The 27,782-nt window shown below is 48.2% G+C and overlaps 1 protein-coding gene and 1 non-coding gene across 31 annotated transcripts in view; one reads left to right on the forward strand and one right to left on the reverse strand.

Moving 5' to 3' along the window:
- Positions 1-27,782, reverse strand: part of LOC113895237 (protocadherin gamma-C4) — a 182,256-nt gene that overhangs the window by 8,761 nt on the left and 145,713 nt on the right. For 22 of the 30 annotated variants that reach the window (XM_027546162.1, XM_027546189.1, XM_027546187.1 and 19 more), the window contains one exon: positions 6,646-6,704. In XM_027546162.1, coding sequence (XP_027401963.1) covers positions 6,646-6,704 — 59 coding nt within the window. Of the gene's footprint in view, positions 1-6,645; positions 6,705-6,907; positions 6,989-9,936; positions 12,552-14,217; positions 16,814-21,869; positions 24,468-27,782 lie in introns of those variants that run through there. The other 8 variants (XM_027546190.1, XM_027546168.1, XM_027546197.1 and 5 more) reach the window with 8 other exon arrangements.
- On the forward strand, positions 807-938 carry LOC113896732. Its single transcript, XR_003512103.1, has one exon. It is a non-coding gene; the product is annotated as a small nucleolar RNA SNORA42/SNORA80 family (small nucleolar RNA).

The following is a 27,782-nucleotide window of genomic DNA, read 5'->3' on the forward strand; positions in this document are numbered from 1 at the left end:
CCATCCAGGTGATCTGGAGAATGCCAGTCAAAGAAAAGTCGGAGGATAGAAAATCAATGCTCTGTAACTGCCGATGTAAAGACCAATTCAGGCAAGGTAGCAGTGAATACTTAAATATCACCCACAGATCACTGGCTAGTCACCAGCACTGTGAAAGCACCTTTGTAACACGGAGATCTGGGGGCACCGCTTTAACCCGGTGAACAAACTGAGCAACACTGACCATGAGACAAACCGACAACAAATGATTCCCAGCACAAAGAGCAGCGTCCCCCCCACAGTATTCCTACCAGACTGCGTGACCTGGCCCCATTGTGAGAAAATGATCCCCAAACACAGACTCTGGGATGTTTGGAAAGACAACTGGCCTGCAGTCTTTAAAACATGTCTATGTCATCACACACACACACACAAAACCTTCAAAAGGCAAGGAGGCTGTTTTAGATTAAAGGAGATGAAAGAGAGGTAACAAGCCAATGCAATTTACACTCCTTGATTGAATTCTGGCGTTAAAAAAAAAAAACCAGGTTAAAAGGACATTTGGGGAATGTTTATGAAAATCTGCTAGTGGACTGTGTATTACTGCATTAATGTTAAAGTCTTCAAATGTGAGCATTCTTTTGTGGTTATGTATGAGAATGTTATTGTTATCAGGAGAGAGATACTGAAGTACTTCAAATGTTTTTAGGTCTGCAACTCTCAAATGGTTCAGGGTGTGTGTGTGTGCATGTTGCCAGAGAGAAAAGAGAAAATAAATGTACAAAATTTTAACGACTGATGAATCTAAGTTTAAAAGAGTATCTGATGCATGGGTTTGGATTTATGGCAGGCTCGTCCCCCTGGGCCTCTCATAGTGTCCCATGCCAGAGTAAATCCGGCCCGAACCATTGCCTGGCCTCTGGCAGTAGGCTGCAGGCACTGAAGTGGGTTGCACAGTGGAAAAAAAAAAAAAAAAGAGTATCTGGATGTTCATCATAGTATTCTTTCAACTTTAGGAGGTTTGAGCCATTTTAAAGTAAAAACTCAAGTGATACAGTAAAGTCAACTAGGAGAAGGGTAGTGTTGGAAGAGCTTTCCAAGCAAAAGGAGCAAAAAGCCCCAGCCTCTGAGGCTGGGCGAAGCTCAGCGAGCTCAAAGCACTAACAAAGCCAGTGTGGCTGCTACGGGACGTGGTGGTGGGGCTACAAAGTGTACACTGGAGATTGTGTTCTTATCCTAAGAGCTCTGGGAAATCTCTGAGGTATATAAAAGGGGGTTGTCAATTAAGTATTTAAAGATCACTGTTAAGGTAGGTAAACTCCTCCAACTTGAATTTTTTATTAAAATATTTTAGTTTCTTTTACTGTTACCTTCCAGATGTCTAAATCTCCAGTCTGTTGTACTGGTAATTTAACTCTGTAATAGAATAGTTTGCTGCCAACTCTTTATATTAAGTAATTTTAAAATATTTGTAATATTGTTGAGTGACTAATGAACCATTAAGTTCTTGGCATTAAAAAAAGAAGAAGATCACTGCTGCTCCCATGAGAAGACTGAGGGATGGGGGGCACCTCTGGGAGGGCAAGAGCCCAGTGATGGAGCCTCAGCCACCTCTGTCTCCATGACAACCCAGGAGTCCTCACTTGCAGGCAGACTGAGCTCTCCCTGGGCTCCCCTGGTGGGGCAGGGCTGAGGCAGGAGGGCTCAGGCTGAGACAAAGGGCCTAATGTGGATACAGTGGGGAGAGCAGATGGGGCGAGCAGCAGGGGGCTTGGAGCGGACAACAGGGTCAGACACCCTGTGCTGGTGGGTGATGGTGTTGAGGGAATGAAGGTGAGTGGAAAGGTGGGCCTGGAACCATGACGGACTGGGCGGGGCTGCGAGGAGGGTTCTTAGGAAATGACTGAAGGCTGGAGGCCAAGCACATGGGCAGGAGATGAGCAGAGAGAGAGTTCTTGTTGAGCCGTTTACTGAGAGCTTCTTATTTCTGGGTACTGGGCTGACTAAATTATATACATATTGTCTATTTCAGCCCAAGAAACACCCACAGGTAAGTGTTATTATCCTTATTTCCCAGCGGATGAAACCGGGGCTCAGAGAGGTTGAGAGACTTTCCCAAAACCACACAGCTGGCAAGAGGCAGCTGTTGTGAAATCACACAAAACTGGCCTAATGTGACTCCAAAGCCTCTGATCTTATACATAACAACATACTGGGCTTCAGCAGGGATGGGAACTCTTTCAGGATTTGAGGAACAGTGAAAAATAATAGTGAAGTAGACGGACTACATCTAACTGACCATTTTCCAAGTGTCAGTGCCTGTGACAGGCCCTAGGATTTAAGAGACGATATGATCTTGCCCTAAGGAGTTTGTATTCTGGTGTGCTGGGGGTGTGTGTGTGAGGGACAACCCCAGAGGCCAGGCTGCGGTTAAACGCTCCCTGCATCCTGCTCAAAACAAGGAGAAATATGGGGAAGTCACCCCTGACCTTAGCCTGGGCTTAACTGTGTTCAATCTAAGTGCATGTGTATCTTTTTAATGTAGTAAAAGCCTGTCTGTATCAGCTAAAATGTTTACCCATTAGAGAGGCTATTATGCAATAATTAAATGACTTATGAAGAACTTTTCTTATGATGTGGTGCAAAGAGAAAAAAAAAACAGGCTACAATATTGATGGACAGTATGACCTCAATTACTAACAAAAACAAACAAAACTAGTGAGAAATATACTACTTGACTGGGATTAAAATGTGCTGATATCCTGTGAACAAGTCTGTGATCAGTTCGTCTAGATGATTAGATTTTAAAAAGCAGCAGTGGCAGAAACAAAAGCAACAGCAGAAAAAGCAAGAGCAGCCACTTGCGCGTGCTAAGTGTACCAAGAAAAAAGTTTGAAATACATTTAAAAATATTAAGAGAGCTTAAGACATCAGACTCTCAAGCAGTTACAAAATGTGGACCTTAATTTGGATAAGCACACAAACAGGTTAACAGAGAGCAATATATAACTGGGGAAATCTGAATACAGACTAAGTATTTGATGATATTAATTAATATTATTATTACTATTAATCAATTACTTTTAGTGTTTGTGTGTTTAAAAAATGAATCATCTGTGAAAGATAGTGAAGACTGATGAAATACAATGGCTGTGATTTGTTTTAAAATAATTCGGTGGGAGGAGGGAGACACGAAACAAGTCAGAGGGTTAGCTGAAGATGGAGAGTGAGGCCAGAGAGTCTCATTACACCAGTGTTTCTACTCTTGCATAGATTTGAAATTTTCTGTATTAAAAAAGTTAGTGGTGGTTTCCCTGGGTTGTAAAATTATGAGTGATTTTAAAAACTGTTTTCTCTATTTCTCATGTTTCTATAATGAGCAAGGATTATGAGCAGAAAAAAGTAAATTGCTATTGGTTTGTTTGTTGAATGGCTGCCCAAACAGAGGGAAAGATAGTGTCCCCTGCGGAAGGCAGAATAGAAGGGGAAGGGCAGTGTGGTACCATCAAAGCAGAACAGTGTGGGGACCAGGGGAAGCCAAGTGGAGAGTCTCCTCTGGGCAGAGGCTGGGAACAGCGGCGGGGAGGGGCCTGGGGCACAGCCTGAGAAAAGGAGAACTGGCTTGCTGGGCTCAGGCTTGAGACAACAGCTGTTGGGACTAGAAGCCAAGGATACAACCTGAGCATAGATGGTGGAAGAGAAGAGGAGCCCCTGGCAGGCAAGGACTTCAGAAAACTCCCTTTTGTCCAGGCAATGTGCCACAGCACTGGCTTGAACCTGAACCAGGTTTACTGAAGAACTCAACACTAGCCCTGCTCTGAACCTGGTGTGCCAGTGGCTGAGATGGGCCAGAACCAGGGTTCACCTGAATGAGAGAAACCGCCCTTCTTCATCCTCTCGCTCCCCTCGACTCATCAGATTGGCAGCAGGGAAAAACTCCCACCACTCTGTTGATCATGAGAGGGCTCACCACAGGGCCTTGGCAAATGCTCTTTCCTCCACCTGGAATGCCCTTCCCCTTTCTTTCAGCTGGTTGATTCTCAACCTCATTTCTTCCTGATGTCCTCCTGCCCCCTGGCTAGGTCACATCCCTATTGTATACTCTCAAGACCTACTGTATGCTCTTCATTGCACTTAGGATAGCTGGAATCTCACAATTTTTTTTGAGTAATTATTTGATTAATATTTGTCTCCCTCAACACACTATAAACTCCCTGAGGGCAGAGATTATGTCTATCTTATATCTCCTATACCTAAAACAGTAACCACCTGTTACTATTTACTGGATGAATGAAAGAGGGAAATCACAGTTGTTGAACCAGGCCCCTAACAATGATTTTGTCTGGGCCCCTGTTGCAGCTCAATCAGAATTCTTGATTCCGTCCCCTTCAAGCTACCCGAGGAAGGGAGAGTTCCTGAGCCTTCTCCTCCATCTCAAGAGCTCCCACGTGTAGTTAGGCTACCAAGTCTCTCACATAATGAAAAGGGACTTGAGAGTGGGGTAAGTGCCCCAGAGGGCACGTCCTAGTCCACTGCTGAGGCTGCCAAGGCAGCAGTGAGCTCTGCTTCAGGGCCAGCACGTGGCCTGGGGTGGTGGAGGGCCAAGGAAACACAAACTGCCCTGTATTTCTCATCACCTCAGCTCAAATGTCACTTCCGTTCTCTATCCCCCTCCCTCATTACACTCACATAACTGTCTTAGAACTTACTGTGAAAAAAAAAAATTAAAAAAAAAAAAAAAGAACTTACTGTGATTTTTAACTAGAAATGTTTTTAGTGTAATTTGTTGTCAATTTTCTGTCTTCCTTGCTGGCATGGAAGCCTATGAGTACAGGGATCGTATCTGCTTGTTCACTGTTATACACTAGTGTTCAGCAAAGGGCCTGGCTCATAGTAGATGCTCAATAAATATTTGTTGAATAAATAAATACATGAACGAATAAACGAATGACCTAATGGATAACCTGCAGGAAGGCTGGCAAGACCAGCAGGGAGAAAGGAGACAGCGGGGGTCAAGAGGAGGGCAAGGGCAATCCAAATCGTCAGGTTTGCTGCCTTGTAGGGGCCTCAGCCAGGAACTGCCTGAGACCACGATACCAGAGGCAGGATTCACAAGCCCAGGACCTGAGTCTCCACCTTGCACCAAGGTGTCCTGGGCTCTGGTGGCAGTGAGGACTCAGCACCTGTAGCATTTGGATGGAACGTGGGCAGCAAGTGTCCAGCTAGCAAGGAGCTGGGAAGGCAGCCCAAGCTCGGCGCCCCTCTCTGTCTTCTGGTCCTATTGGACTCCACCAGGCTCCCGACTTCTAACAGGGAGGCCTGGCCCAGAGCCCACCCCTCTCCCCTCAGACCAACTGCAGGTCTTTTGCTGAAGTCCTCCCCCACTCCACCCCTGCCCCAGGGTGTTCCTGTCTTAGCAGGAATTCATACCAGATTGATCTGGGCAGCTGGGGCAGCCTGGAAGGGAGGGTGTACTGGGGACAGCAGGGATCAAAGGCTCTGTGTGTGAGGGGCAGGGGAGGGAGAGCGCCTGCGGGGTACAGGCGCCTACGTTGTGTGCTGGCTTGCCCACAAGTTTTAAGAAATGACAGACAGGGAGAGGGACGCAGAGTAAAAGTCAGGATAAAAACCTAGAGATAAATAAAGAGCAACAGAGAATGAGGCAAAAAGAGACAGAAAAGAGACTTAGATATACAGAAACAAAGAAACACAGGCTGAGAACAGAGAGGAAAGCAAAAATAGTGAGAAATAGAGATTGGAGACAGAAGAACACTAGGAAGTGATCAAAGGAGAAGAGGCAGAAGAGAAGTCAGGGACAGTGAGAGGAAGGCAGAGACAGAGAGAAAAGGAGAAACAGAGACTGAGACTAAGGAGGAGTCACATTTATTCATTGATTCCACATTTATTGAGCACCTAGCCATAGCAGGCGCAGCGCAAGGCACAGATCAGTGCAGGTGGACACAAACGGTAGGGACCGAGACACAGCAATAAAGACAGAAACAGAGAGAGACGAGGAGGAGGGAGAGGCAGACTAAGATGGGCTCTGAGCTGAGGACGGTTGAGAGTGGAGAGACCAGAGGCCTGCAAGCGGAGAAGGCAGGGCCGGGGGGCCTGGGCGACCTGCCCCTCCAAGGCGGCTCTCCCACCTCAGCCCCACCTGCAGCCGCCTGGCTTCCCTCCCCTCAGCCTCAGCTCCTTCTTGCAGGTTCTGGAGGAGCCTCTGACTACTGACAGTTTCTCCTCTCCTCCTTCTGTCCCAGATTCCTCTGCCTGAACCCCAGTCAGGATGGAGGGCAGCCAAATCTGGGCCAGGGGGACGGAGCCAGACAGATAGGTATAAAAAGCCTCCTCTCCACCCAGAGACCAACCTTATGACCATGCTTAGCTCCAACAGAGCCCCCAAGACACAAGAAAAGGTTTGGGTGGTGGGGCTAAGGGAATGGGATGAGTGTGTGTTCCCAAAACAGCCACATTAGAAGCCTCTTCCTTCTGGGGTTTGTGCACCAGCCCCCAATACCCCAAAACCTTCCTGAAATCTGGAACTGAGGGAGGAAGCCATTTGTAGCCAAAGCTGAGCCCTCCCCTTCTCTCCCCCCATCTCCTCCCACGTCAGCACTGAGGAAAGTGCCGCAGAGAAGAGGGTGGGCTGGAGAGGCAGTCACCTACCCGCTGGTGCCGGGTCTCTGGGCCTGAGAGAATCGCCAATCCGTGTTGGGTGGGGCTTGCTGTGGAGAAAACAGAGGGAAAGAGGCTGAGTACCAAAAAGGGCTAAGGTGAGGGTGGGGAGGGCTCGTTTTCAAAGATAAATTATACCCTCAGGTCTCAGAGGTCTGAGATCCCAAAGAAGTAAAATGACATTTATCCAATCACAGTGAACAAACTCAGGTTCCTTCCCTAAGCAAATTGCCCCTTCTTCCCTGCCCCCCACCTCAGAACTCCTGAGCTGAGGTTCAAGGGGTACCGGGATGTGTGTGTGTGTGTGCATGCACGCGCAGAGAAGGGCCCTCAAAGTGGCAGGGGAGGCTTTTGGATGAGAATTCCACCAGCCCTAGAAAGAATTTCATTCAGCTCCTCAGCTGGGAACAAAGCACCCTCTGCGGCAAGATGGCTGCTGTTCCTGGTAACCCTTTTCATGCCAGGCTGGGCCTTTACACATTCAGAAGGACACCTTCAGACCCTCTCTCTCAAGGATCCCTTCCCACAGCTAAATACATTATTAATTTAGGAGTCACGCCAGACTGGGCCTTTGCAGGGCATCCAAGCCCCAGGACACCTCTCACCCCCAGAATTCTGTGCCAGACAATGGCTGTGACTGAGGAGGAGAGAACAAGGCTGCTCTGTCTGGGACGGAGAGAACTGCTGGGATGGAGCCCAGCAGAGATCAAGCTCCCACAGCCTCCAAGCAGAGCCAAGTCAATCTCCAGGGCTCCCAAGGCACAGATCTGTAGCCATCCCCCACCTGGATGAAGGTGTGGGACTTGAGCCAGCCACCTCACTTCCAAGTTCCTCCCAGCCTTGCCAGAGGGTGTGTTACCCCATCACACACTCTCACAGAGCACTCCTAGAGCTGTTTCCTCGCCATTCTGGACTGCTCTGGTAGTTAATTCTCACACTCACTCCCAGGAGAGGAGAGAGAGGTGTGAGCATCTCCAATTATACGGGGGAGAAGGAAGACTCAGGGCTGCCAAATGACACACTCTTAAGTCTCACAGGTGGCAGTGATGTGAGGAAACCCAGAAACTTAGCATTCCAGGTACCACAGGAGTCACCAGCACCATTCTGCAGATGCCATGGGAAGGGCACAGGGATGCCCAGCTCTCAGTCACAGTATTCTTCGACACAGCACAATTTAAACCGAGATGCAGGAGCCATGACAGACCGGAGGACAGGACCGAGGAGAACCCACAGCCTACATAAGGACAGCGGGTCCAGGTTTGTCCAGTTAGGGCTGCTCAGGGATAAGGAGCCCCAGCAGACTTTTCTCCACAAGCAACGCCCTGAAAGGGGAAAGAATGTCCACCTTTGCCTTGTCCCAGCAGGTGTAAACCATCCCTCCTGTTCTCCACCTTTAGAAGTACCAAGTGACTGAAAGCAGAGATTCTGGAGTTAAACAAATCTAGACTAGATCTTTGTCTATCACTTACCATGTGAACTTGAGCAAGTCACTTGACCTCTGTGAAACTCAGTTATAAGGGAGGGTGAGGAGTGCTAGTACCAACCCAACATAAGTGTGGGGAAGAGCAAAGGAGATGCTTTGGTTCTTAGAGGAAATCCGTAGTAAGGTTCTCTCAATCAGCTATCAGAATCCCATGGTGGTGTTGCTCCAAAATAGAATTGATTCGGTAGGGGCAGAGTGGAGTACAGACATATTTTGACTAAAAGCTCCTGGAGTTATAGAAAATTACATTATTTTACAACAAACATTTCCCCAAATATGAAACCACCTGCTGGTTTCTGGCAGAGGTCATGGTTTTCCAACAGCAGGGGAAGGAAGGGCTTGCCAGAGTCTTAGATACTTTGGTGGCAGTTTATGGTGGTTTAGTTGCTAAGTTGTGTCTGACTCTTGCGACCCAATGGACTACAGTCAGGCTCCTCTGTCTGGGATTTTCCAGGCAAGAATACTGGAGTGGATTGCCATTTCCTTCTCCAGGGGATCTTCCCGATGCAGGAATCGAACCTGGGTCTCCTGCATTGCAGGCAGATTCTTTACTGACTGAACTATGAAGGAAGCTTTGGTCAACTCCAAAGTCCCCGACATTGAGAAAGAAATGGCACTCCACTCCAATATTCTCACCTGGAAAAATCACATGGTCAGGAGTCTGGTGGGCTACAGTCCATAGGGTGGCAAAGAATCAGACACAACTGAACAACTGAGCACACAAAGCCCTGATGGTAGATCGCTGGGCCCATGTGGGCACGACGGCGCCAAACGCCTATGTCTTAGTATCCAGAACCCAGGTGCTCCAGGTTCCCACTTCCAGCCATAGGACGGGTCGGTGGTGCCACAGAGGGCCGAGGCGGCCTGTCCTACAGAGGTCTGTTCACTTGTCCCAGGCCGGCCCCACTGCCCCTTGAGCCACAGGGCATTGTGGCCTTCCTGAGCAAGGCTTCTGGGCAGGAGGCGCCCACCAAACTCTGCTCAGTGTCTGGGCCCAGACTGACCCACCAGCCCATGGGTCACAGAGTCCCGCCCGCCCCGCACCTAGAGCGCCCCCAGTGGCTGCAGCACTAGCGACTCGGGCCACCAAGAGGCCCACCAGGAGGTGACCAGTCCAGGCCGGGGCGGGGATAAGTGGGGCGCCCAAGACCTGGTATTTCCCTCAGGTTAAAACCTCTGAGGCTGGCAGCAAGGTGGGAGGGAAGCTGTGAGCTGTCGGGACAGCCCTTTGCAATCGGCTGGCAGTTAAAGGCGGCGTATGAGGACAAGGACGGCCAGGTGCGAGGGGCGTGCGCAGGTGCAGCGTGGGGAGCCTGTGCGCTGTGCGTGGCACATGGGCCAACCACAGACGTGTTGGTTTGATGTGGGAATAAAGAGGGTTGTGAATCACAGTGAAGTCACCAGTCAAGAGAGTGGGAAGAAACCTAAGAAGAAACCTCAAGACCAGCAGAGCGTGCCTGCATTGGAGCCTAGGAGGTTGGCTGCAGAAAGGGATCTGTGGCTGCCTCTACCCAGACCTGGATCTGATGGAAAACACCAGAGTGATCGCCAGACCCCATGCTTTTCTGTCTGCCCTATCCTCTCTCCCCCCTCACCCACAGTTGCCATCACTTCCCCAGACACAGCGCCCCATCCCTGCCTCGGCCACACCTCTGCTTCTGCACAATCCATCCAGTCCCGACATTCGACAGACATTAGAGTCAAGCCCCACCAGAGGGAGCAGATGCCAAGTTCAAAGTCCCTGATGTGGGTGGGCGGCGTTTCCATTTCCGCCCCCAGGGGTAGCGCAGAGCCCTCACCTGGCTCCGCTCCAGCAGTGTGTTAGAGCGGGACCGGAAGGCGTCGGGCTCCGGTGCGAAAGCTGAGGGCTGCTGAACGCTGAGGGGCCTTAGAAAAGTGAAGTCACTGCCGTCAGAGGCTGGTGAAAAGCACGTCCTGTAGCAATGGCTGTGCGAGTCTGTGGGCCGCAGCGTCACCTCCATATACTTGAGTGTGCCGTCTGAGCTCACCTGTAGGTTGGGGCTGGATTGCTTATAGAACTCCCGGGAGGGCGAGTCCTGGCGCCCGCAGCACTGACCCCCACCCCCATCCCCGTCCCCCCGAAGGCACTTAGCTGACAGAAAGGTGAAGGTGACTAAGGATAAGAGGCTGGTGGCCGCAAGAGCCACAATGAGGTAAAGGGTAAGGTCTGAACGCTCAGGAGGGTGTGTGAGGAAGTCCCTGGATTTGGGCATTTCCTCAGGGTCCTCATCTTCCAGAACCAGCAGCACTGTGGCTGTGGAGGAGAGTGAAGGGTCACCATTGTCCCTCACCAGGACCACCACCTGCTGGGTGTCAGCGTCATCCTCCAGTAAGGCCCGGGCTGTTCGCACCTCACCAGTGTGTGCAGATACCAGGAACAGCCCTGGGGCTGTGGACTGTGGCAACAATGAATAGGAGAGCCAGGCGTTGTGGCCTGCATCAGCATCTACAGCTGTCACCTTGGTGACCAAGGAGCCAGGAGGGGCAGAGCGAGGGAGACGCTGGGGGAGTGAGAATTCCCGACCCGGTCTAGGGTGCAGCACAGTTGGGGCATTATCATTCTGGTCCAGGACAAACACGTGGAGAGAGGTGTTGGCGTGCAACGGGGGAGAGCCAGAGTCTCGAACGCCCACCACAATCTGCAGCATCTGCAGCAGTTCGTAGTCGAAAGTACGCTGGGCAAAGATCCGCCCATCCTCGGGGTTGACATACACAAAGGAGGAGGCTGGGGAGCCCTGAATCTGGTTCCCTACAATAGAGTAGGTAAGGCGGGCGTTATCCCCAGTGTCTGGATCGGAGGCAGCCACGGTGCAGAGAAGGGAGCCTGGAGGCCGGTTTTCTGGGATGTAAGCCGTGTAGAGCTGCTGGGTGAAGTAGGGTGCGTTGTCATTTACATCTGAAATGTTGAGCCTGATGGTGAGATGTGCGTGCAAGGGAGGCGAGCCCGCATCATGGGCCAGCAGCTCAATGATATAGTGGGATGTAGCCTCACGGTCCAAAGGCTGACTGGTTAGGAGTGAGTAGTGGTTCTCAGAAGGTTTAATCTGAAATGGCAGGTCTGAAGAGAGATCAAGGCTCACTTCACCATTTCTCCCTGAGTCTCGGTCCCGCACATTAAACAATCCCACTACCGTGCCCACTGGTGTGCTCTCCAGGACAGGGTTGACCAAAGAGGCCAGTAGTACCTCTGGGGCATTGTCATTGGCATCCCCCACATCCACTTGAATCACACAGTGGCCTTCCATGGCTGGCTGTCCTTGGTCACGGGCTCTTGCATGAATTTCATAAAAACTTGACTCCTCGAAGTCAATGGGACCCAATACATGGATTGCTCCACTGCTAGGGTCTAGGCCAAAGAGGTTCCGCACTGCCTCAGACGTATGGTCTCCAAAAGAATAGTCTAGTTGGCCATTGGTGCCCTCGTCTGGATCAGTGGCGTTGAGGCGCAGCAGCAGTGTGCCCACGGGTGCATTCTCTGGAAGTCCCACACGTAGAACTGAGGACTGGAAGGTTGGAGCATTATCATTGATATCCAGCACAGTGACAGAGATAAGGGTGGTCCCTGAGCGGGCTGGGACGCCCCCATCCACAGCAGTGAGCACCAGCTGATGTCTTGCCTGGGTTTCACGGTCTAGCTGCTGCTCCAGCACCAGTTCTGGGAACAGCTTCCCATCTTTTAGGGTCTTCACATTCAGAGAAAAGTGGCTGCTGGGGCTTAGAGTATAGAAGCTCACAGTATTGGTGCCCACGTCAGGATCCTGGGCACTATCCAGTGGGAACCGTGCCCCCAGTGCAGCTGACTCTGAGATGCGTATCTCTCGCTCAGGGGTGGCAAAGCTCGGAGAGTTGTCATTGAGATCCAGGATTTCCACCTCTACACGGATTAGTTCCAGGGGGTGTTCGGTCACCACCTGTACTGGCAGCAGGCAGCTGGTGCTGGCTGCACACAGGCTCTCTCGGTCAATTTTCTGATTCACTGCCAGAGCACCACTCATCAAGCTCAGGGAAAAATATTGCCCATTCTCCTCAGCGCCCAACCGCAGCCGGCGGCTCAACAGATCTGCCACCTTTAAGCCTAGATCCTGAGCAACGTTCCCCACCAGCGTCCCTGGCTCAGACTCCTCCACCACAGAGTAATGAAGCTGCCCAGACACCCAGCCCCAGCAGCACAAGGACAACATGCACAGCACTTGCCATTTCCCAGCGAGCTGTGGGGGTGTCTTGGGCCCCATGACCCAGAAGTCCCTTCCTGGACACTGACTCTGTGCTGTCCTGTCTCCAAGGTAGACCCAGGGCTTGGAATGTAGCAGCTGAAATCTCTTATGTCTCCTTCCAGCCTCTTAAAAACTGCTCCGAGGTTTGTCTGCCTGCAGCAGTTCTTCTTAGTCACCAAATGGCGGGGGTGGGTTGGGGGGGAGGGGAATTGAATCTGAGTGGAGCTGGGGAGCTGGGGGAGGAGAGGCGGGCTAGAAGATCAGATCCCCCACCTCGGCTCTAAGTCTGATTGGCCCAAAAGTCTGTCTCCTCTCAACCAATTATAAAGTCTCCTCAGTCCTGGAAACCTTAGGAACCAGCGCTGCAAATCCGTGTCACAGAAGCCTCCTACCTCCCCACTTATTTCGTGCTGCAGGTTGATTCAGTTCCCTTGGCAGCAAAGTTTGACAGCTCAGATGGCGCTCAACAGGGAAGACAAAGTGGTACAAAACTTCTCAGGGTTCTGTCCCAGCAACTTCCTGTGTAACTTCAGAAACTCCCACTATTTCACTTGAACCATCAAAATGTTGTCCTTCTCCAGGAAGCAAAGCCCACGTGTTACCCCCTCCCTATCCCATTCTGCCAAACACTGCCAGAGTGAAAGAAAAGATTTGTTAGGACCCTTCAGAGTCTTGCTTGGACTCTCCAGCAGTACCTTGAGGAATCTCAATGTCATCGATGGCTATAAGGATTCTCTTTTTCTGAGATTCCACATGAGCTATGGAATGGGCATCACAGCTTGCGGTGGGGGATGAGAACACTTCTAGGACTGATCCAGGTTACCCAAGGAAGGTGGCTAGAATCTAGGCATGGCCTCAAGGCTTCATGGTTTCATCAATTCAGAAGAACTCTACTTAAAGACTCCCAGATTGGCTGTCTCTATGAATTCCTCAGCAGCAAGACAGGTTTTGATACTTAGTGATTTCACTTACTGCCTTCCCCACTCCCAAAGAGGTAATGTTCCTCTGCCCCAATCGACTGCATCTAGCTCTGATCCCAATGGGGACTTGATTGGGAGACCTGAAGACCTCGGACAAAAAGACCCTTGCTTCCACCTTGTTGCCTCTCTAATCCCTTGGCTCTTTCCTCTTATGTTTCAAGAGGGGCTTCCCTGCTGGCTCAGTGGTAAAGAATCCACCTGCCAATGCAGGAGATGTGGGTTCTATCCCTGGGCTGGAAGGATCCCCTGGAGAAGGCAACCCACTCCAGTATTCTTGCCTGGGAAATCCCATGGACAGAGGAGCCTGGTGGGTTACAGTCCAGGGTTGCAAAGAGTCAGATGGAACTTAGCGGCTGAACACCAAACAACAACATTTCAAGCAGAGAGTCCCTTTCACAGTGGGTGAGGGAGTAGATGACACTGTGGAGCAAAGATATAAGTTTCCCTCAGTCCACTGGGGAATGGTAACCTAGAATTAAGGTATTCTAGACCCAGGCCCCTCATTCAGGAAGAGGAGAGAAAGTCACTACCTGGGTTTAGGTGCACCTCGTACACGAGAGCCTTCCATGTGCTCCACATTCCAGCAGCGTGTTTCCACAACACCCCATCTTTTGATCACTCACTTTCATTTCTTACTCTCAGACAAGGGCATAATCCACCCCAAGAATTCATCTGTGAAAACTCCCTGGTTAATTCACAAAATGCTTCTTAAGCACATCATCTACCACACAGTCACCACTCACAGAAGTGGCAACATCACTACAGGCTCTTACAGAGAGACCAATATATTCTCTGGGACAAGGCCCAGCCACATGCCTGCATCTGAATAACCCTCAAGCATTGGCTGAGCCTGCAAAGGTCTCACCTCTAGCCCATAGAGAAGATCAGAGGGTGGGCAGCTTGGGCGAACGGGTTCCCCTGCCATAGGTGCACTGGGTGACTTCACCATCATGAAGCTATCACTCCGAGTGGGTGCAGAAGCCAAGGGTGTACAGCCATGAGAGTGGCCGCCCACATCAACGAACTTGATAGGATCATCTGACCCTAGCTGGATTCGGAGGATCCCATTGGAAGGAGGAAGCCCCTCCCTCCTTCGAGACCGGGTGAGACAGGCACAGGTGCCAGCAGGAAAGCAGGTCATTCCACAGGCAGCCCCACGCAGGCACTTCGAGATGAGCGCCACGAATGAGCCAAAGGAAACAAAGCAAATTGCCACTAGAGATACAGCCAAGTAGAGGGTCAAGCGGGATTCTCCTTCCCTTGGAGCCGAAGACTCTCGAAGATCAGGGACAACTGGATGAGTGTCTTCTTCCAAGGACACCAGGAGTGTGACGGAGGTAGAGAGTGGTGGGCTACCACTGTCCTTTACCACAATGACCAGCTTCTGTGGCGGGAGATCAGCTGGGATAGGAACAGCTGTCCGCACCTCCCCGGCATAGCGGGAGACTGCAAACAGGCTGGGATCTGGGGCCTCCAGGAGCTGATACGAAACCCAAGCATTGTAACCTGAATCCAAGTCCACAGCGGTCACCTTTGTGACTAGGTGGCCAGCACCAACTGATGGAGGCAGTGCTTGGGGACATAAGGAACCAGGCCGAGCCCTAGGGCGGAGTACAGCTGGGGCGTTGTCATTGAGGTCCAGCACAAACAGACGAACAGTCACAGTGCTACTAAGGGGTGGGTTGCCCCGATCCCGGGCTTGCACCTCAAACTGCAGCGTCTGTGTTTGCTCATAGTCAAAGGATCGAGTCGCATGAACAGCTCCCGTCTGGGGGTTCAGGGAGATGAAGGAGGATGCTGACACATCTCGATTTCTGGGCTCGAGGAGAGAGTAGGAGATAAGCGCATTCAAGCCAGAGTCGGGATCAGAGGCCGCAAGGGAGCAGAGCAGGTCCCCTGGGCGATTGTTCTCTGGAACAAACACCTCATGTGACCTCTGGAAGAAAGAGGGTGGGTTATCATTCACATCCGAAATGTTAAGGAAAATGGTCCTGTGGGTACTCAGAGGAGGGCTCCCAGCATCAGAAGCAGTGACCATGATATCATAGCTGGATTTGGCCTCTCGGTCCAAGGGCCCAGCAGTCACCAGGGAGAACTGGTTCCTGAAGGCGGACTTGAGGGCAAAGGGCAAATGGTCAGGAATACGGAGGCTCACGTCCCCATTTGAACCTGAGTCAGGGTCCTGCACACTGATGAGTGCCACCACAGTGCCAGGCTCTGCACTCTCGGGGAGAGTCCCCAGCTCTGAGGTCACTGTGATGTGGGGGGCGTTGTCATTCACATCTAGGAGATCCACCCGAAGGCTGCAATGTTGCTCCATGGCTGGAGAGCCCCCATCTCGAGCCCGCACATCAAATTCGTAGTAATTCTCACTCTCAAAGTCTAGGGGTCCTTGAAGAGTAAGCTTTCCATTAGTGGGGTGCAGGCTGAAGAGGCTTCTCACACGATCAGGGGTGTGACCACTGAAAGAAAAGGTGACGTTACCACTGGGACCCAGGTCTGGGTCGGAGGCATTGAGCTGGATGAGCAGCATGCCGGCTGGCGCGCTCTCCAAGACGCTAATCCTATAGCTGGATTGCTGGAAGGCTGGGGCGTTGTCATTCACGTCCAGCACTGACACCCGCAGCTCTGCCGTGCCAGATCTCGGGGGGTTCCCGCCATCCACAGCAGTCAGCACTAGGCGGTAGTCTGACTGCTTTTCCCGATCCAAAGGTTTCTCCAAGAGCAGCTCTGGGACCAGGCTGCCGTCGCTGCGCTTCTTGACATCTAGGGCAAAGTGTTCATTGGAGCTTAGTCTATAGCTGCTGATGGAGTTGCTCCCCACATCTGCATCCTGAGCCTTTTCCAAGGGGAAACGCTGTCCTGGAGGAGCTGCCTCCCCAATTTCCAAGTCCAGCTGCTGCCGAGGGAATCGGGGGGCGTGATCATTCACATCCACAATTTCTACCTCTGCTCGGTACATTTCCAAAGGCCCTTCTGTTACAAACTCCAGGGGCACAATACAGCTGGCACTGAGCCCACACAGTGCCTCTCGATCGATTGGATTCTTGATGAGCAGGGCACCGCTGTCCAAATCCACACGGAAGTGTCTTTGGTTCACCTCTCCAGCGACCTGCAGCCTACGAGCTGCCAAGCTCTCGGTATCCAGCAGGAAATCTTGGGCGACATTCCCCACAAAAGTCCCTTCCTGTGACTCCTCTGGGACCGGGTATCGGATCTGCCCACCAACGTAACCCAGGTGGCAAAAAAGGAACAAAAGGGTAGCCCCCCGGCAGATTTGTACCCAGCCTCTCACCTTGCCGAGCATTGCTGCTGCCCGCTAGTTCTCTATCTGGTCCTGAGAAGCCCCAGAAGCTGACCCGCCCCAAACAGCCACAGCAGCTGGAGACACCTATCTCCCTTTCCCCACGCCAGCTCTGGCGCGGCTGGGCCGGCGCCGCAAGGGTTACGCGCCGTTTTTTGCTGGTGGCGGGGTAGATTTGTCTGCCTTCCTCTACCCGATTGGCAGACAGCGACTCCTGGGCTCAGCCAATAGGCTAAGCAGAGAACGTCCCAATAGCAGCAGGGTTAATGCGACGCAGTATTGGAAGAAGGGGGAAAAAAACCCACAAAAACCCACCTATCTTTTCGCCTTCCTCCCGCTCAACAGCATTTTCCCCCCATGGGTTATTACCTCTATAGAGAGGCAGACAACATATATGTTTTTGTTTTTTTTCCCTAATTCACCAATCCCCACCCCACCTCACCCCGCCCCTTTTCGGCAGGGAAAACAGCGACAGCCTGAGAGCCCTAGCAACCTGCAGCCCAGAGAGTGAGTAGCCATTTGAGACTGGTCACTTTGTTCAAGCCAGTGTTGTCATCCACCAATATTCTAAAGGAGTAGCTTCTGCCTCATTCTGATTGTATTAGAGCAACAGCTAATTAGAAGCACTGCTTTATACAAAAAACTCTGACCCTCTGCATATTATTCAGAAACATATCCATCTCTTTGCAGAAAAGGCTTACACATTAATGCAGCCTATTAAATTTATGCAGTACACATTTCTGTTGTAACAGAAGGCGCAGCAGAAACCAAATCTCTCTTACTCGGATAGTCGCTGGTGATATACTAAATTGCCATTCATTAATTTCAAGGACAGTATGGAAGGAATGAAGGAGAGGGGGAGAAGCCAGGAGAGGGAGACGTTCCAAATCAGTAAAGAATCAGCTTGTTTGGGAGACGCTAAGGACTAAATCTCATTACCTGGCAGAATGCTAATGTTCACAGATTTAATAGCTTTCTTGAATGATTGAGATCAGCTACCAACAGCACCAGTGCCTACAAATCTCCTTTATTTGACACCATGGTATGCTTGATATGTTGTTAATTACCAACTGTGACTGTTTCAAAAGAGCCAAGTTTTTCACCGAGCCCTAGGGGGCCTTTTGGCAAGGGAGACTTGATCTCACCCTCCCTGGAGCCTGGCTACCACCTTGCACAAATGCAGAAAGATTGTTCAATTCACACTGTAGTTACCTGCAAACTCTAACTGGAGTCACAAACACACCAGAACACAAAGAGAAAAATCTATCCCGATTTGCATGTGAGATTTTTAGAAAATTCATCTGAATCCTCACCTAGGCTGCCAATTATTGTTGGTGGTAGTGTTTAGTTAAGTCGTATCTGACTCTTGGTGACCCCATAGCCTGCCAGGCTCCTCTGACCATGGGATTTCCAAAACCAGTAGCAAAACCAGAGGTTATCCTCCCAGGTGTTTTCCCAAACCCTTGATCTTCATGAATATCCTTTCGATGGTGAGGCCAGCAACCAACATTTTGGTCTCAAAGGGAGGTATCTGCTTTCTGTGTTCTTTCAGCCCCAAACACCTAAACCTTCTCCCATGGGAATGACAGGTGTAAATCCGTCGGACTTATAAGGTGTTTATGCCAGGATTCACTATCTCAGTAGAATGACACCATCTTCCCCCGAAGCTGCCAGTGGGGAGGGGTAAGGAGGATCATTCTTGACTCATTCCTCTTCCATCTTCCCTTTATCATGTCAATGAATAAGTGCTGATAATTTCACTATAGTTACGTCCCTCAATCTATACTTGTCATTGTGCTGGTTCAAGCATTTCTCAATCTTCTCAAATACTATAATAGCCGTCTAAATGTTCTAAATGTAATATAATAGCCCCATGTTACATTACAGGGCTTCCCCAGGTGGCTCAGTTAGTGGTAAAGAATCTGCTTGCAAATGCAGGAGACATGGGTTCAATCCCTGGGCCGGGAATATCCCCTGGAAGAGGAAATGGCAACTCACTCCAGTAATCTTGCCTGGAAAGTCCCATGGACAAAGGAGCCTGGTGGGCTACAGTCCATGGGGTGGCAAAGAGTCAGACATGACTGAGTACACATTCAAATCTTCTTTAGTCTCCAGTCCCAATATCCCCAATCCATTATGGCAACTCATTTCACCATTCTTGCCTGGACAATTCCATGCACAGAGGAGCCTAGTGGGTTACAGTTCATGGGGTTGCAAAGAGTTGAACATGACTGAGTAACTAAGCACACTCACACACATTTCATTTATGGCTACCAGAATAATCACTCCAAAACAAGCAAACAAAAACTCTGACGACGTTATATCAGTTCAAAATTCTGCAATGACTATCACGGATATAGAATAAAATAAAAAATCTTGGCACAGCCTAAAGGTAACTCAAGATTTAACTCCTGCCTACTTGCTTCACTTTATCTCCTGCAAAAGTTGTTTTACAAATACACTTTAACGTTCAGCAATATTAAAAAAAACATTATCCCTCTGCATGGAATTTCCTGCAAGGGTCCCTCGCTACTCGCCTTTCCCCTTTATTATCTGATAAACTACTACTCAACTTTCATTCTCAGATCAAGCATCATCCCCTGTATGAATTCTTCCTGATTTCCCCAGGCTGATTGGGGTGTTTCCTTTCCTTTGCTCCCATTGCTTCCTGTATTATACAGATCTCCCTTACCATTTTTGTGGGAGTGTGTGCATGTCTGTCTCCTATGGTACTCCATGTGCCACAGGAGCAGGGACTGTGCCTTTTCATCTTTTAAAGTGTCTGGTAGATTCACCAATATACGGTGAATTAGTGCTATTATCACTTGTTAGTTCAAAAAGTATCTATTGAATGCTGGTACTTCATGAGTATTTTATAGTTATACATTTTATATACATTACTTTTCATTCTCACACAATTTTGGAAGAGTTTATATTTGAGAACACAAGCTCAGAAATGTTAGGAGACTTGTGTAAAGTCTATCAAGTGCAGTATTAGGGTCTCCCCACTTTCACCTCTAGTCTGTCTAGAAAGAAATAAAACCTCTTTCTGTAACATCTTAAATCATTTTCCTAACCGTTTGTCATCCCTGTAGCCATCAACTGACCCTTTTTGCTGGCTTTAATATCTAAGAACTAAACCTCTTATAGATCTCAATCCCTTTTATTTGCAAGTTGACACCAAAACAAACATATCTATAATATTAATACTTGAACTGGAGGATCATAAAGCCCGAATCCTATATATCCTAGACTTGACCTTTTTATGCCAAGTATGTAATTCTCCCATCTCTAGATTTTTAACACAGTTGTATTGAGCTACATAATTTATCCATTACACCATACAATTCACCCCTTTAAAATGTACAATTTAACGGTTTTTAGTATATTCACATATACTAAAATGATGCAAACACTACAGTATAATTAGAAGAAAATGTTTTCACCCCTAAAAGAAACACCATACCCACTGCTGAGCTCTAAATTTTTAAAGAAATAGTTGCCCGGGTGCTAGTGGTTGAAGAAGATTTTTCTCCTTAGATGACTGAAATATCTCACATGTTCCCTATAGTGCTTTCCTAGAGCTATTCTATATAATAATTTAAGGTTGAGAAATAACATTATAGAATTTTTTTAAGTTCAGCCTGGCAAAACAAGGCTGGCTGCTGGTTCTGTGAACTTCAAAATAACTTAGTTTCAAAAACATGCTAATTGATGGACAGGCATGTCTTAGTGCAAAGCTTTTCAAATTTGTCTTCACACTGGAATCACTTGAGGACCTTCAAAAAATACCAATGCCTGTGTCCCATTCCAAGAGACTGCTTTAATCCATCTGGGATGTGGCCTGGGCTTCAGGATTTTTAAAAGGTCCCTAGGTAATTCTGGTGTGCAACCACGTTTGAGAACATCATTCAAAGGAAAATGCCAGTGTTTTCCAGTCTGACCAGAAAAGCAGCAGCTGCTTCTCTCTGGCTTTCATCCTTCCTTAGCCTTTCCATATATGCCTCTGCTTTGTCATCTTGAACTGTCTCCAGGTTAGTATTTAAAGAATTTTTTGGAACTATGACACAACAAACACGGTGCATATATTGTATCATGCACTAATCTTATAAAACTCTTGCTACTTCTTTTCCACATACTAAAAATGGGTCTAGAAAATTTAACGTGGCCATGGACTCATGGATGATAAGTGGTGGAGCTTCCTATGTCTAACTGCCAGACCCAAAGGTTGATAGCAATAATATACTTACTAGTAACAAAGTTATAGTCGTTCTCCCACAAATAGAAGTGTGTTTAAGTTGCACTCCAAAACAAAGGCCTGGACACTATCCTGAATAAATGAAAGCTTTATCTTTTTTCTCAGGGTATGAATCTGCCTGTCACACTACATTTATACCAAAATAATAATAATAATGGTGAAAGGATAGGAATTAACACTTAGGGCAAAAAGAACTTTCATTTTGTACTGTATGTCCTTCTGAATTTATTTTAAAAATAAATATTACTTTTACTTTTACAATGAATGGTGGTTACCTTTGGGTTTGGGAATAAAATTAGTTTTAATTTTTTCTTATATTTTTCCATTTTTTCCAAGTTTTCTATAATGCACATGTAAGTAATGTGCACAAAATTTCCTGTTGTGTCCTTGAAATAAAATTTAAAGGACTCTAGAATTTTATTTCTTTCATAGAAAGCCATCTGAGAATGAGGAAGAGGATCTGTGCAGTCAAAGGAAAATTATCAGCAAACCATTAGTTTTAATGCAGATGTGGCAATCATTTGAAAGATGGACAGATGAGGTAGTTTTTATACTCCTAGCAGCTGCCACTGGCTAGAGGTTTCCATTAACTTGTACTCAATGCAAATGATACCAAGCTAAGCTCTGAGTGCTGAGATGGTGAGTTAAAGCTTAATGGCCCTTTAGTAGGATTGGTTAGTTGCTATGGCAAGTGAATGCTGAGGGTGTGAATTGTGTCCACAGATGAGTGAATTAACTCCACACTGTGTGGGACCACAAACCACACTCTAGCCGGGCCATCTCCTTCCCCGAAAAGGCACGACGTTTGATCTGGGAAAAGCCAAGTAAAAATGTGGATGCATCATTAGGAAAACATCTTGATGACTGAAAATGAAGATGGCTACATACATTCCTAAAAGTGATGCAGGAATCAAAAAGCATTAATATCATTCCAGGGTGACTTGCTAACCCTTACCTGTCCAGGAGGGGAGCTCTCTGCACCCAACACTTGCCTATAGAACACTGGATCGAGGCTCCGCAGAGTGTTCTGGCGGCTGGCCAGTGGGCTTGCAGCACCCGGTTTCTTCAGCAGTGGGTCACTGCGTCTCGAGTCAGTGGTAAGGTACACCTGATGGTAAAGGTGTGGGGCCATCAGGCCTCCCCGCACAGCATCTGCGTGCAGAGAGGGCCCTGGTGTTCGGTACAGGGAGCTCACCGGGGCTCGGTATAGGTCCCTGGACTGCTTCCATTTGTAAACTTTGAATATGATCACTCCTAATACTGTGACTGCGAACCCCACGGAGACCAGGATTAGAGAGAGAAGTAGATAAAAGGTGAGATTTTTATTCTGCTCCCTGGGGGCAGAGCCAGCAGGGAACTCAGCCAGGGCTTCAGGAGATTCCTCAGTTACTGACACAGTCAGGGTCGCAGTAGTGGACAGCGATGGCTCCCCATTGTCTCTGATCAATACCGTGAGAGTCTGCCTGGGCGAATCTGTATCCTGGACTGGGCGGGCAGTGGTGATTTGACCCGTGTGAAGTCCCACAGCAAAAAGGCTCTGGTTAGGGGCTCCCAAGAGGCTGTAGGAGAGCCAGGCGTTGTGCCCTGCATCTGGGTCCCAGCCCACCACCCGTGTGACCAGGTAGCCAGCAGCAGTACCTCGAGGCAACATCTCCACTGAGCTCTGGCCAGGCCGGGGGTATAGGACCTGGGGGGCATTGTCATTGCGATCAGTGACAAATACATTCACACTTATGTTGGTAGCCAGGACAGGAGTGCCCCCATCACTGATGTGAGCTGTTAACTCAAACTCACGCCGATCCTCATGGTCCAGGGGCACTAAGGACGACACGACGCCACTGTCACGATTTATCGTAAAATAGCGACCCACTAGGCCTGTTTCACCTCCTTGCTCTAAGAGAAAGAAGGAAAGGCGAGCATTCTGCGGGGCGTCGGGGTCCCAGACACTTAGGTTTAGTATTGGAACACCAGGCAGGTTATTTTCCTCAACGTAAACATTGTAGGAGGACTGGGAAGATTGTGGAGGGTTGTCGTTGATGTCGGACACTTGCACCCGCACTGTCGTGAGGGCTGAGAGGGAAGGGGTTCCCGCATCTCGAGCCGTGATGCTGAGGTTGTATTCTGGCACGGTCTCCCGATCCAGGGCTGCGCTGGTTTTCAAAGTGAAGTAATTCTTGAGGGAAGATGTAAGGCTAAAAGGGAGACCTGGTGGAACCTCGCATGTCACCAGCCCGTTCTCCCCAGCATCCAGATCGGTCACACTGAGCAAAGCAATGACAGTTCCGAGAGGGGCGTCCTCGGGGACTGGGCTGTATACAGAGGTGACTGTGATCTCCGGAGCATTGTCATTTACGTCCACAACCTCTACCAAAACTTTACAGTGTGCTCCTTCGGGATTGGCGCCCTTGTCTTTGGCCTGTATGTAAATCTCATGGAGTTTGGCGTCTTCGAAGTCCAGTCGACCCTTGACTGTCAGCACCCCGGTAACAAGGTCCAAGGAGAATAGTTCCCGCACGCCAGCACGGTTGTGGCTGCCGAAGGAGTAAATGATTTCGCCGTTGGGGCCTTCATCCAGATCGGTTGCACGGACTTGGACCACACGAGTGCCGGGGGGTGCATCCTCCAGGACACGCGCCCGGTACAAGGACTGGTTGAAGGTGGGTGCATTGTCATTCGCGTCCAGCACAACGATTCGAATAGGAAGGCTGGCGGAGCGAGCCGGAGTTCCTCCATCCAACGCCGTCAGCACCAGCTGGAGATCTGGTTCTCGCTCCCGGTCCAGGGCGCGCTCCAGGACCAGCTCTGCGTACTTAGTGCTGTCTTCCCGAGTCTGCACTCGAAGCGCAAAGTACTCGTTTCGGCTCAGCTCATAGGTTTGTAAAGAGTTGCTTCCCACATCGGGATCGTGCGCGCTCTCGAGCGGAAAGCGCGTTCCTGGCGCCACGGCCTCGCTAATCTCCAATTTCATTTCCCGAGTAGGAAAAGAGGGATTGTTGTCGTTGATGTCTTGGATCACCACTTCCGCGCTAAACAACTCTAGAGGCCTCTCCACTACCAACTCCAGAGTTATGGTACAGGAGGGCAGGGTCCCACACAGCTCCTCTCGATCCAGGCGATCGTTCACGAACATCTCTCCGGTCTCCCAGTTCACCTCAAAGAATCTTCGGCTAGCTCCGGACACCACCCGGAGCCTGCGAGCTGACAGGCTGCCGAGATCCAAGTCAAGGTCCCTGACCACGTTGCCCACCACGAAACCCTTCTCTCTTTCCTCCAGGATCTCATAGCGAATGACGGCGGCGGAAGCCTTGTGCAAGGCACCCAGAAGCAACAAAACTCCCACCACTCTCCCGGTGCTTACCAGTCCGCCCCTCCAGGCCTCTGGGACCATCTCACTCAAAGACAGTTCCTCTTAGCAGGGTCCAGATCGTCCCGGCTTCTTTCCCGAGAAACTTTCAGCGGGTTAGCGCTCGGGCGCTGGGCTCCGAGTCGGACATGGCTTTCTGGATGCCGCTGATTTGCTCGCCGGCTGTTCAGTCTCAGCCTCTTCCCGAGGCGCCGAGAGGGGACGGGCCGGGGCCAGATCTCCAGCGTCTCCATTGGCCGACAGCGGCACGCAGAGTCCCAGCCAATAACTGCACGAAAAATGCGCCAGCGCCGGACCCTCTGAGCGGGATAAGCACTAGCGCCGGGAACTTCTTTCCTTTGGCTTCCTTCCAGAGTTTACAGCCAGAGCACCTTGGCAGTAGCTGCACATCCGAAACCTACCTTAGCTGGAAAGCCAGCTACGGGGTGCTGAAGCTGGCCTTCCTGCAAGTCTAAAAGCCGAACAAAAAGCCCTGTTAAACATTTTAACCGCTATCTTTAATCCCTAAAACGGGGTTCAAACCTAACCAAAAAACGACATAACGTTACCTGGTTTACTGGAGGACTAGGTAAAACTCACCTAGCTGGACTCTACTAGTAGAGAGGCATTTAGCATTTTTTTTTTGAGGTGTTAATAACAATTTTTGTTTTCTTTCTTAACAAATGCGACTGTAGCATTCCGGTCACTTCCCCAGTAGAGAAAAATCTACAGGAGCTACCACTGTTTGGTTTAACTTTGTTTTGTGAAATTTAAAAACATACTTCAGATATCTTTTTAAATTGAATGTTATTGCTTAGTTCTTATTTCTTAACAATGAGGGAGCATGTGAAATTTTTCTATCCTGTATGTTCCAACAAGCATAATCTCAATCAGAAAGCATAATTTCTAAAGTTTCTTTACTTGATCAATCTGTTTCTCAAGATCATGAGGCATGCCACAAAGAGACGCTGCATTGCTAATAAAGGTTAACATCCCTTCTTCACTCCCCCCCCCAACGCAAAAAAAAGAAAAATGACCAGGTTTTATTTACCACCTGGGACCTTTATAAAATTATTGGGATATCCAAAATACAAAACCTTTAGCCAGGGAATGAAGAGTCTGAGTTTTTCTGCATTTAAGATTGTAATCAAACAAAACAGTAATGACTAGGATAATGAATAAGAGAGTCAAGTATAAGTTAGAACCCAGTCATACATACTTTGAAAACAAACTACCCTCTAAGGGTTCCTGTGTTCCTATCTTATTAAATCAATAAGGCAGATAAAATCCTGGCATCAGAGCAAGTCAATGATATACATCTCCCATTAAATACTAGATGTAAAGAATCACATATTATTTCTGTACACATTAATTGCATATAGTCCTTTCTGAAGTTTAACTGAAACTTGAGGCCAAGCAGCAGAGGACAGGTTAAATAAGTATATAGGAAGTAAGTATATATAGGTTATTTACAGAAGAGATGAAAAGCCATATTTGACCTATGTCAATACTTTAATTCATCTTTTAAAACCTCTAGTTTTTAAATACTCAAAATTGACAACTGTCCAAACAACTACGAAGGCTGATAGGTATTAGACAATTAGAATATAGAATTTAGTTCATATATAGTAGCCCAGTCACTTGCTACTCGAAGTGTGAGCCAAAGACCAAGAGCATGGATATCACATGGGAGCTTGTTAGAAATGTTCCCGCTCCAGACCTACTGAATCAGAACTGCATTTTAACAAAATGCCAGGGTGATATGAACGTACATTAAAGTTTGGGAAGCACTGATCTAGTGGGTTTTTCAGATGTACTGATTTATCAAACATTTGCCCCCATTCACAACTTAACTGACATTCTGGTGTTCAAAAACTAGCTTTTAAAAGCTGAAATAGTTTTCCCTTTAACAATAAATCCCATAGTTTTCCTAAGACCTCTTCATTAGCCAACAAAACCCTCCTTTTCATACTGTTCATGGGGTTCTCAAGGCAAGAATACTGAAGTGGTTTGCCATTCCATTCTCCAACCAGTCTATCCTAAAGGAAATCAGTCCTGAATATTCACTGGAAGGACTGATGTTGAAGATGAAACTCCAATACTTTGGCCACCTGATGTGAAGAACTGATTCATTTGAAAAGACCCTGATGCTGGGAAAGATTAAGGGCAGGAGGAGACTCAATGGACATGAGTTTGAGTAAACTCAGGGAGTTGGTGATAGACAGGGAGGCCTGGTGTGCTGCAGTCCACAGGGTCACAAAGAGTCAGACACGATTGAGCAACAGAACTGAACCCTCCTTGGATCCACTGTTCACAGTAGCCAGAGTGATGTTCTTAAATTTTTAATTGGATCAGAAGATTCTCCAGCTCACAGCTCCTCAGGAGCATCTTTTGCCTAGTATCCAAGTTCTCAAGCTTTCCCCTGGATATTCTATTACGCTGCTGTGTGGTCAGCAACGAAGCTCTCCACGCAGGCTGCTCTTCTACCAGGAAAGTTTTTTTTTTCCTTTCCTTCCCTTTGGTTATTTCTAATGATCTTTCAGGTCTCAGTTTAAATGTAATTTCCTAATAGAGGTCTTCTCTTCGACCCTAGTTAAAATCAGGATCCTTTGTTATGCTCCCTCAGACAACCTTATATTTTCCTTTGTTGAATATAGAACAATTTAAAATTTTATAATTCTATAGTGCTTAAGAATAATGCCTGCTTCTCCCACTAAGAAGTGACTAAATAAAGCTGCAAAAAGGCAGAGACCATGCCTGTTTTGATTATCATTTACTTCCTCAGTGACTAGCACAGCAGGCACTTAATGCTTCATTTTTTCCAGCTTTATGGAAGTATAATTGATCAAATTATATGAATTTAAAAGGGGTACAACATGATTTAATATATATATATATTGTGAGATGATCAACACAATATAGTTAACACATCCACCACCTCATCTAGTTACAATGTGTGTGGTAAGAACACTTAAGATTTACTCTTAACAAATTTCAAGTTACACTACAATATTGTTAACTATAGTCACCACATTGTACATCAGATTCCACAAATTATTCATTTTATAACTAAAAATTTTACCCTTTGACCAACATTTCCCCATACTTAATGCTAATCAATATAGTAATCTTTATGCTAATGGTAATCATAAAAAGCAGTAAAGATTATATATATTCATTTGTGTGTATCCATTTTCCCTAGGAGAGAACATTTTTGGAAGATACAGTCTCTGCCTTTAAAGCTACCAGTGGCCCTAATTAAACTGTTTAACTTAATGATTTGAAAGAGAAAACATAGTTTGCCAAAGAGCCAAGTAAGGTGTGGTCACGTAACTCACACTGGACAAAAAACTTGCTGTCACCTACATCCAGTGAAAATGGAAGTACTAGTGTACAGGATCGATAGAATTTTCCAGTCTCCATCTTTTTTTCCTCTCTGTTTTATGATTCCAAGAGAGCCTCTGATCAACAAGATGCAGCAAACAATTTTAAAATAGAAAGTGAATATATTACAGTGGTCAAGAG

The sequence above is a fragment of the Bos indicus x Bos taurus genome, chromosome 7 (genome assembly GCF_003369695.1).
Source record: "Bos indicus x Bos taurus breed Angus x Brahman F1 hybrid chromosome 7, Bos_hybrid_MaternalHap_v2.0, whole genome shotgun sequence".
Lineage (NCBI taxonomy): Eukaryota > Metazoa > Chordata > Mammalia > Artiodactyla > Bovidae > Bos > Bos indicus x Bos taurus.